Raw genomic sequence first — 11,452 nt, forward strand, 5'->3', positions numbered from 1 at the left:
AAATTCTAACCTTAAAATTCCTACTTAATAGATTCCTTCTTCAAACGATGCGAACGGACAGTAAACGGAGAAAACAAGCCTAAAGTGTTGAACAAATTAAATAAACCAAACCAGAAATTAAATGCTAATCATGTTTTTATGATGCTCACGGGCACGTTTTCTCCCACAGTGATTTCTCTTTTCCAGAGAACAGAATTATGCAAATTTCATTAAAAGGAATATATGCGACACTGCCTTCGGTATTTGATCTGAACTCTGTCCGCACAAAAAGAAACAAACAAAAATGCTACGTTCACACAGAAATACCTCCTAAATGAAAGGTAGGGGTATTGACCAGAAGGTGTGACCATTATACCAGTAGTGTGCTTTTGATGATCACAATAGTGTATATAAAATTCTGAGTAAAATAACAGGACTGAGGGACTTTGTGTCTAGTGTTTAGTGTTATGACTAGGGCTGTCAATCGATTAAAATATTTAATCGCGATTAATCGCATGATTGTCATGAGTTAACACTAGTTAACGCACACTCTCTCTCTCTCTCTCTCTCTCTCTCTGCCTGCCTGCCTGCTTGCTTGTTTTCCGTCTTTGTTTATCCGCCGATTCTACTTCTGTTCCGGTTCCTCTGGTCTTCCACTTACGCTCATCCAAAATGCTCTCATTGCTTCAGACACGTCATGACGTTTATCCAAAGCCAATACGAAATGACATCCCACCCCTCCCGTCACCCGTCGTTTGTCTGTATATGTATTCGGAGCCAGTTACCAGCAGACTTTTTAAATTATTTACAAAATTATAAAAACTGTGTTAACACGCAATAAAATAATTGTCTGCATTAATGAATTAATGAGTTAATGCGATAATAACACGTTAACTTCCCCAGCCCTAGTTATGACGGCACTGTTTCCAGTTAGTCACAGTGTATGATTGAATGGTTTCCTTAATTACTTTATAATTTAGTTATAAAAGCATTATTGAATGTTGCAGGGCTTCATAATTACTAGCTTTTAAAAAGTTTGTTTGAAACAAGTGTATCCAAACATACACTATATTACACCAGACCTCATCAATGCTGTACCTGATACACTTGCACCAGTGCGACACCCAACACCAGGTCAGTGTATTAGTACTGAGAATGAAACATCATTCAGTTTATATCTGCCCAGTGCTCACCCTTTAATTGACGAGGCGGCCCTGGTAGATGAATCTGTGTGAATCAGAACCTGTCTGGTTCTGGTCTCGTTTGTGGCTCTGGTGCAGTTCGAGTGCCTGAGGGTGCTTGCTGTGAATGTGTGGATAAATTTAGCCTCGTGTCAGCCCAAAGCGGGTCACTCTCCTCTGCAAGAGAAAATTAAAGTGGGACAGCGGACGAACCGGCAGGAACTCAAAAGGAAAGAGTAAGCATAATAAATAAAAGCAGAAAGTTATGTAGTCCCAGGCTCAACTTCATCATCTGAGGAGTCTCTGCTCTCTTTCAGTCCCGCTGGAGGAGGCGTGACCTCCCTGTCTGTCAGCCTCACTGAAGGAGGCGTGGCTTCTGTCAGCCACAGCAAAGAAGGTGTAGCCTCAGTGTCTGTCTTACTGAAGGAGGCGTGGCTTCTGTCAGCCACAGCAAAGAAGGTGTAGCCTCAGTGTCTGTCTTACTAAAGGAGGTGTGGCTTCTGTCCTGTCAATCACAGCAAAGAAGGTGTAGCCTCAGTGCATGTCTTAGTAAAGGAGGCATGGCTTCTGTCCTGTCAATCACAACAAAGAAGGTGTGGCCTCAGTATCTGTCAGCTTCATTAAGGTTTGATTAATTTGACCCTATGTGTTACATTATATTAAACCAGTGGCTTTGACACACCCTTACTAACCCCACGGTTTTCCACTGTATTTTTTTATTTTCCTATTTTTTACTGTAGTGATATACTTATCTGCTGATAGACGAGCATGTGTTGTTAGGCATTTTTAGAAATGTTGGATCTTTAGCTCGATAGCTGAAAGTCAATACTTCTCCTTAGGCTCTCGTAGACCTTATTTATTTTATATTAACTCGGTATAATTTTCAGAAAGCAAGTAATGCTGTGTCCAGATGATTTACAGAGATCTATAATCTCCTGGCCAAACAGTGTGATCCAGAGCGAGAGACGCATTTCAGGCTCCAACCCAATTATTAAAGAAATGTTTACTAGTAAACTTCACTGCTCTAATCCACTGTGTGTGTGTGTGTGTGTGTGTGTATAGAAGAGGGTGAGTACTTCCTGAAAGTGCTGATCCCCAGCTATGCGGCCGGTTCAATTATCGGTAAAGGAGGACAGACCATCGTCCAACTGCAGAAAGAGACTGGCGCCACCATCAAACTGTCCAAATCTAAAGACTTCTACCCAGGTAACACACACACACACACACAAATGTTCTTGTGTGAATCACTTCCCAGTAATCAAGACAAGATTTTATTGTTCTTGTTGTTGTTGTTGTCCCCAGCACATAACACACAGTTTTTTTTTATTCTAAAACAGCCATAACCTTTCTTGGGAAACATGAAATCTTTTATTTCATTCAGATAATTGAATTGGAGGCATTGGGCTACAGGATATTGTATTTTCTGAAGTCACACTACATGCACCCTCTCAAATTCTGTCTGTTTAGAGACAAAAATTCAAATTGATGTCACTTTATTGTATAACTTGCATTACACAACCAAGACATTTTGTCTATAGCACAGAGAGAGACTAGTTTCCAATTTCACCCTATTCCCTTCCCATGTGTTGGATTTTTTTTTTTTTTGAAATTCAGTGTGTTAATATATGAATTTGGTCAAATATTGTTGAGGACATAAATTTATGAAAAATTTATTTTGGACAATACCAGAAATGAAGGACAGATGAAGTTGTTCAGGTGTTGTGTTTCAGGGGTTGAGCTCGGCCCCTTAGTTCCAGTGAAAGGAACTCTTAATGCTTCATCAGACCAAGACATTTTGGACAATTTTACAGTTTGGGGATGACCCCTTCCTGTTCCAACATGACTGCACACCAGTGCACAAATCAAGGTCCATAAAGACATTTGGTGTGGAGGAACTTGACTGGCCTGCACAGAGTCCTGACCTCAACCCCATAGAACACCTTCGGGATGAATTAGAGCAGATACTGTGAGCCAGACCTTCTCGTCCAACATCAGTGCCTGACCTCACAAATGTGCTTCTAGAGGAACGGTCAAAAATTCCCATAAACACACTCCTAAACCTTGTGGAAAGCCTTCCCAGAAGAGTTGAAGCTGTTATGGCTGTAAAGGTCAGGACAACTCCATATTACATTCATGTGCATGTAAAGGCAGACGTCCCAAAACCTTTGGCAATATAGTGTATTTTAGTCCATCCATCTTTGTAAGGTTCATTCAGTTTTTTTTTTTTGTTTTTTTTTCCCATGATGATATTTAAATATTAATTCAGTTTTCTGCTCCAAATGTATGACATCATGTAAAAGTAGTTTCCTTAACACATGATGGTCAGCTGGAGAAAAGTTTTCTCTCTTGACAAGCAGAGAGACAGGAGATTTAATGAAGGCGCGTTGTTCTCTACGCTTGGATACACAAAGGCCTCGCCTGTTCTGCTCTGCTCTGCGTATATACGCTAATGCTCCGTATTTGGAGAAAGATGCAGTCAAACTCCTGCTAATATGGTTTATCCGCAGTGACGTGGTTACTTCTAGAAAAAAAAAATGCTTTCTGTTGCGCCTGGCTTTTTAGGATTATGGAATGTTAGCTAGCTCGACTTAGCATAGACAATAAACACTGAAAGACACCGAAATTAATTTTCTCTGATTGCAGAATAATTTTCCTTCACTTCTTTCTGATGAAAGTTGTTGTCGCAACTAATTACCTTTCAATGAACAATGAATAAGTTCTAATTTAAAATCCAGGTTTTATTGACTGAAACTCTTCAGCTTTAATGAAAAAAAACTTGTTTTTAAAATGTACATTTAAAATCTAAAATAAATCAATAACTAAATGACTCAAATAAGACTGTGACTCTTATCTATTTTCATGAAAAGTCTTATGAGGAACCTATGAGGAAGTAGAGCATCAGGATGGATCAGGCAGATCAGGAGAAGAGAAGGTCTGAAATCACAATGACGCAGATATTTTCCCTTCTACCTTTTCCTCTTTTTCTCTTCACATTTCTAGCACATACACAATTATGAATCCTATCAAGCAAAAAAAAGTCACATAAACCATTAAAGTACATCTTGTACAGATTGTACTAGCTCCATCTCTTCGACTCATTTCCAGCATGAAAGAAGCTCGAGGGAATAAAACACCTTTAAACCCCCTGAAGACGAGGACCTTTTTTTACACTGCGTGCTACACTAATGAAAATGCGGCTTAAAGTAACGCATGTATAATTTGGTATATTGAATAATAAATTGGCTGATGTAGTGGTTCCACAAAAAATGTTATTAAAATCCCAGAGGTACAGAGGCACCTACATGTTTTCTCTCATTAGGAAGCCCAGATGCCATTAATATGTAAATTAGAGTGCTTTCACACAAGCAGAGTTTAGCCTGTCTGAATCCAACCTCGGTGTTTACTCCCTGAGCGTGCCTCAGTCAGGCAGGTGTGAGAAAGTGATTCAATCCTGAATGCAGGAAGTGAAAAGAACATGAACATGCGGTGTAGAGACAGACCTGGGGAGAAGTGTTCTGAGGCCACTTCTGACTGTCAGTTTTGTGACAATTGTGAACAGACACAGACCAAGAAACCAAACACTGTTTAAATTTATATATTACCAACTGAAACAGGAGCTTGGTCATAGGGATGAGTACTTGGTTGCAGGGATGAGTATTTGGCCGTAGGGATGAGTACTTGGTCGTGGGGGTGAGTACTTGGTTGTACAGATGAGCACTTGGTCATAAGGATAAGTAGTTGGTAATAAGGATGAGTGCCTGGTCGTAGAGATGAGTACTTGGTCATAGGGATGAGTAATTTGTTGTAGGGATGAATACTTGGCAATAAGGATGAGTAGTTGGTCATAAGGATGAGTACTTGGTCATAGAAATGAATACTTGGTCGTAGGGATCAGTAGAGTACTTGGTCATGGGGTGAGTATTTGGTCATAGGGATGGGATGAGTACTTGGTCATAGGGATGAATACTTGCTTATAAGGATGAGTACTTGGTCATAGAGATGAGTACTTGGTTGTAGAGATAAGCATTTGGTCATAAGGATGAGTACTTGGTCATATGGATGAGTTCTTGGTCAAAGGGATGAGAACTTGGTCATAAGGATGAGTACTTGGTTGTAGGGATGAGTAATTGGTCATAGGGATGATTATTTGGTCGTAGGGATGAGTACTTGGTCATAAGGATGAGTACTTGGTCGTAGGGATGTGTACTTGGTCATAGAAATGAGTACTTGGTTATAAGGATGAGTACTTGGTCATAGAAATGAGTACTTGGTCATAAGGATGAGTACTTGGTTGTAAGAATGAGTACTTGGTCGTAGGGATGTGTACTTGGTCATAGAAATGAGTACTTGGTCATAAGGATGAGTACTTGGTTGTAAGAATGAGTACTTGGTCATAGGGATGTGTACTTGGTCATAGAAATGAGTACTTGGTCATAAGGATGAGTACTTGGTTGTAAGAATGAGTACTTGGTTGTAGGGATGTGTACTTGGTCATAGAAATTAGTACTTGGTTATAAGGATGAGTACTTGGTCATAGAGATGAGTACTTGGTCATAGGGATGAATACTTGCTCATAAGGATGAGTACTTGGTCATAGAGATGAGTACTTGGTTGTAGGGATAAGCATTTGGTTGTAGGGATGAGTACTTGGTCGTATGTATGAGTAATTGGTCATAGGGATGAGTACTTGGTCATAGAGATGAGTACTTGGTTGTAGGGATAAGCATTTGGTTGTAGGGATGAGTACTTGGTCGTATGTATGAGTAATTGGTCATAGAGATGAGTACTTGGTTGTAGGGATAAGCATTTGGTTGTAGGGATGAGTACTTGGTCGTATGTATGAGTAATTGGTCATAGGGATGATTATTTGGTCATAGGGATGAGTACTTGGTCATAAGGATGAGTACTTGGTTGTAGAGATGTGTACTTTGCCGTAGGGATGAGTACTTGGTCAAAGGGATGGGTACTTGGTTGTACGGATGAGTATTTGGTTGTAGGGATGAGTACTTGGTGATAGGGATGAGTACTTGGTGATAGGGATGAGTACCTGGTCGTATCGATGAGTAATTGGTGATAGGGATGATTATTTGGTCGTAGGGATGAGTACTTGGTTGTAGGGATGAGTAATTGGTCATAGGGATGATTATTTGGTCGTAGGGATGAGTACTTGGTTGTAGGGATGAGTAATTGGTCATAGGGATGATTATTTGGTCGTAGGGATGAGTACTTGGTCATAAGGATGAGTACCTGGTCTTAGGGATGAGTACTTGTTCTTAGGGATGAGTACTTGGTTGTAGGGATAAGTATTGGTCACCTAACATTGTGAAAATGTTGTTTTTTTATTTTCAAGACATTGAAGACAAGCAACTCTGTCCATCCCTGTCATTCATCCCTCAAGCAATCAAAGAATTTAATACAACTAGTTTTATACACACACACACACACACACTTTAGTGTACATGAGAGAAGTGACCACATGAGTCCCAGCATTGTGTGGGACAGCTGTGTGGTCCACAAACACAAACACACACACACACACACACACACACACTGCTTTATAAAAAGCACTTTACTCCTCTGGGTCATTAAAATGTCAGAGCTGTCCTATCAGAGATTAAACACACACAAACACACAGATTTGCTTTTGTCAATTTTATTATCTTTATTATGTTTTCCTCAAAAATAAAGTATTACACTGTTCCTTATTGAAGCGGAAGGTTCCCGAGTCCTCAGCCCAGAAACCTTATTTACTCTCCTCTTCTGCATAGACGAGAATTTGTATTTAACATTGTGAAATGAATAGAGTGATAAACGTTTATAGAGCAGTAATGTTTTATGCACCGGAGTCCAGGGCAGAAGTGATGATGTCATTCTGCAGGTTTAAATCCAGCTCATCGTTCCTGATTAAATCGGGATGCCCAGAAAACATTGGCCAGGAAATCTTTTTTTTTTTAAATAGCAAAATAATATAACTAATGTAGGCGTGTGTGTAAATATATCTGTAGTAAGTTTATACAACTATTATGTTAAATTGAAATAAAGATATGTTAATACTTTGCAGCAAAAAAAACCCTCCTTTTTGTCCTAAGCTAGTTACCTGTAGTTTTGTTTATAACAAACTGTGGCTGCAATTGTTTTCTGTGTGGCATGCACGAGATAACACTTCACCCGCAATTATAGAATCAGCTCTTGGTTCCACGCTAAAAAGAGTCTCTGGGTGTGCTAACGCTGGCGTTTAGATTAAAACCGGACAGAAATAAAGGGAGCTTTCGCTGGCGTCCTTTGTTTTATGAGCTGCTGAGAACGGAGTATTTGAAGCTCCCGTGGCTCACAGGGCACCTATAAAAAGAAGCCTCACTAAGCCGAGGCTTTACTTGTGCTCTAGAACCCCATGGAACACACACACATGAGAGCATGTGCGCATACACACACACACACACATGCATAAATTTACACTCACTTCTCTCGCTCATGTGATGTGTGTATACAAACTTACACATGACTGAACCCACACTTTCACTCTGCTCATTACATTTGGAGTATTAGTGTTAGGGTCTCATGTTTCTGTTTTATTTGCGTGTGCGTGTGTGTGTGTGTGTGTGAAACAGTAGTTAAGTTCTTTGACTGACTTGACCTTAATGCGTTTTCACACACTGTACCCGCTCAGCATCCGCTGACACAACTGGATATGAATGAGTGTGTGTTGGTATTGCAGCCATCTACACACACACACACACACAGTCAGAGAAACCTGAGACGTTTTCCATTTACTTTAACCGTTAAAGTGTTTGTATCAACTTCATCCTCCCAACAACAACACACACACACACAGTGTCCTGCATCCTGCTGCTTGGTGTTTGTTGACCCGCAGTTTTAAAATACACATTGAAATGATTTCCGAGCTGGTGTCTTTGTCACACTCCCACACACTCAGCAGTGTAGCAGTGTGTGTGTGTGTGTGTGTGTGTGTGAGTGAGTGAGTGAGTGGCATGGTTTGAATAAGAACAGGTGTTTATAGAACAGATGCTTGATACCCAATCTGCTGCACAAAGATGACATCACAACAGAGGACCTCACACATCCACGGCCAAGTTTCAGCACCATTCCCCGAAACATACACACCAGACACTTTCTTTGAGAATCTTTATCACTTTATTCCTCCTGCTCTTTAACGTGCGTGAAATCTGGTAAATCGCGCACAGATAGTGGATGTGTTCTGGCTAGGTTACTATGACGAATTGCTTAAATACAAAAAGTAGATGAAACAATATTGGAGTTTTATATGAGCTAATTGTGTGTGGGTCTTCTCTGGAACTGAGTGCAAAAAAGGTTTAACGCTGATTGAGGAGATGCTTTGAATAACTAAAAATAAATCTGCATTCTGGTCATAAGGTCAATTAAATCTTTTTTTATTTTGATTTTTTCACTGCTGTTGAATATCACTGAATGCACTGTGTGGCAAATATCAATTATATATGTATCATATTATATTATTTTTTACAATTACACTATATTGCCAAAAGTTTTGGGACGTCTGCCTTGACATGCACATGAATGCAATATGGAGTTGTCCCACCCTTTGCAGCTATAACAGCTTCAACTCTTCTGGGAAGGCTTTCCACAAGGTTTAGGAGTGTGTTTAAGGGAATTTTTGACCATTCTCCTAGAAGCGCATTTGTGAGGTCAGGCACTGATGATGTACGAGAAGGTCTGGCTCACAGTCTCTGCTCTAGTTCATCCCAAAGGTGTTCTATGGGGTTGAGGTCAGGACTCTGTGCAAGGCCATCCTTGGTGTGTCTCCACACCAAACTCACTCATCCATGTCTTTATGGACCTTGCTTTGTGCACTGGTGCACAGTCATGTTGGAACAGGAAGGGCATGAAAAAACCATGAAACCATGAAATTGTCCAAAATGTCTTGGTATGAAGCTTAAGCATTAAGAGTTGCTTTCACTGGAACTAAGGGGCCGAGCTGAACCCCTGAAAAACAACACCTGAACTCAATTATTTGGAGGGTTGTCCCAAAACTTTTGGCAATATAGTGTATATGTACTTCAGCATGGGTGTCATGATTAAAAAATCTTAATATTTTGTGATCCTGGGCCAGCAAAGAAGCAAACTATTACTGGCCTTTCACTTAATAAAGATTCAGGATGCTAAATTAATCTATTTGCAAAACACTATTGTTTTTTAATAGGTTTTAAATTAAATCTAGTGTAAAGAATTTGACCCGTCACATAAAGATATTCACATTTGTGCTGCATAATACATAAAACTGGAGGTTTATGATGAAATTCCAAGCAGTTTCCACACATCAGATTTAATTTAATAGCTATAAAGTAAAGATTAAAATGGTTGTGAGGCTTGGATTTCTTGTCACAGTGTTAGAGATGTGTCATACTACAAGATTGAGGTAATATTTGGGATTTAACGTTGGACAAACACATGCCCAGCTATTTAATGCAGATGTCGAGCTGTAGGTGCTGAGCCATCATCTAGGATAAGATGTCATCCACACCGAGATACAAGTAACGGCCATGGTATCTGACTGAGGGAAAGAGAGGATACGTAGGGTGTCATCAGCATATCTGTGGTAGACGTCTTGTGAAGATATTACCGAGGGAATGTGAATAAAAGAGGACAGATTACAGAGATAGATATTGCATGTAAAGTTTATTTTCATGTTGCCTACAAGCACAAGCAGCTCTTTGGCGAGTCTGTAATTCAAAGGAAAGTGGAGAAGGGATACTGTGACAATGTGATGGCCAATTTTGTAGGTTTGTTGAAAATGAGGTCCCAGGCTTGTCCCACATTTTGGGTGAGAGGAGATGCATCACCGGGCAGCATAGCAAGCTCAGCTATTTGCCCTCTTCCACATCCATGGGCATATAGATGCCTGTGATTGGTTAGTGTTGGTTTACAGGTTACTGGTTATGCTTCACAGACTCTTCTTTAAGAACCATTGCCCTAGAGGACCAGAAGAAAGGTTATGGTAACAGCAAGGTATTAATCTGATGAGATATTAGGATGTGAAAGACATGCGGGGTGCGAAGCTCCTCTTCTGGGCTATAAGCAGACCCCTGCCAATCCATCACAGAGAGAGAGAATGCAGAGACAGAGGACAACGGAGCAGCTGGTGTTGCCGACTTCTCTGTAGTGATCCATTTCCCTGTCAGAGCAAGGAAGTGGAGTGCATGGAACGAAGCCAAGGCTGAGATGAAGTCAGCTTTGTGGACAGATTGATAGTTCCAGAGCCCACCTACAACTACTGCCTGAGATTGTTACGAGATTATTGGCATTGCTATTTCTGAGATGTGAAAATGAAGAGGTGCATGCTGGGAGAAAAGGAAGTGGCTGCTAAAGTGGCTTGTGAGATACCTGATAATAAATATCAGGACAGAGTGGCTAAAGACAGAAACATAAATACGTATGCTTAGCTAAGATTCCAGAGCTTTTATATTTGGTCAGTGGTGGTCCCATATTGGTTCAAGAGTTAAGATTCAGAACATTATTTTAAGAGTACAGGATGACAGTATTTATTTATTTAGAAAGATTATATTTAAACAGGATATATTTTCCTCCACCACTTTCATTCCACTAGGGCTATCACTCACACTTTTGCAGTGTGTTATGATTTCTGTAACTAAACAAGATCGTCTCTATCAAAGCAACTGTTGAGACTGTCAAGGGTTCTTTATCCTTAGCAACAGGATTCCAGGCAGGTCATCATCTTCAACTGCCAAAGAGGGATCAACTGTATGTGGTGTGTGTTTGCAGCAGCTGTGGAAATGATAAACAGTAAACAGTTGAAGAGAAATCATTTAAATAATGCAGCTATTTAACAATATATGATTTAGCTGTGTATGTTTGTGTGTGTGTGTGTGTGTGTGTGTGTAGGTACGACAGAGCGTGTGTGTTTAATCCAGGGTACGGTGGAGGCATTGAATGGAGTTCATAACTTCATTGCTGAGAAAGTGCGCGAGATGCCTCAAAGTAGCCAGAAAAGTGAACCGGTCAGCATCCTGCAGCCTCAAACCACTGTTAACCCCGACCGAGTCAAACAGGTCAGTCACGCACATACACAACATTCAGACCCTCGAATGGCCAAAGAATTAATCACAGATTAAGCTGCTATCACATGAAGAACAGCCTGGATGCTGATAGCAGTGAGGCAGTGTGTTATATTAGTTTTGTAGAGATGACATGCTGGGGCTGTTCCCCAGGGGGAAAGAGCCAGACTGGGCCTGAAAAGAGCGAGAGCACTGGGTTATTTTTACCTGTGTGTTCCAGAG

At 40.4% G+C, this 11,452-nt stretch overlaps 1 protein-coding gene across 2 annotated transcripts in view; it reads left to right on the forward strand.

Moving 5' to 3' along the window:
• The window catches only part of nova1 (NOVA alternative splicing regulator 1), a 32,859-nt gene that overhangs the window by 12,726 nt on the left and 8,681 nt on the right, over positions 1–11,452 (forward strand). For both annotated transcript variants that reach the window (XM_058383279.1, XM_058383280.1), the window contains exons 2-3: positions 2,223–2,366; positions 11,058–11,224. In XM_058383279.1, the coding sequence (XP_058239262.1) occupies positions 2,223–2,366; positions 11,058–11,224 (311 nt within the window). The remainder of the gene's footprint in view (positions 1–2,222; positions 2,367–11,057; positions 11,225–11,452) is intronic.

This window comes from Hemibagrus wyckioides, linkage group LG28 (genome assembly GCF_019097595.1).
Source record: "Hemibagrus wyckioides isolate EC202008001 linkage group LG28, SWU_Hwy_1.0, whole genome shotgun sequence".
In the NCBI taxonomy this organism is placed as follows: Eukaryota; Metazoa; Chordata; class Actinopteri; order Siluriformes; family Bagridae; genus Hemibagrus; species Hemibagrus wyckioides.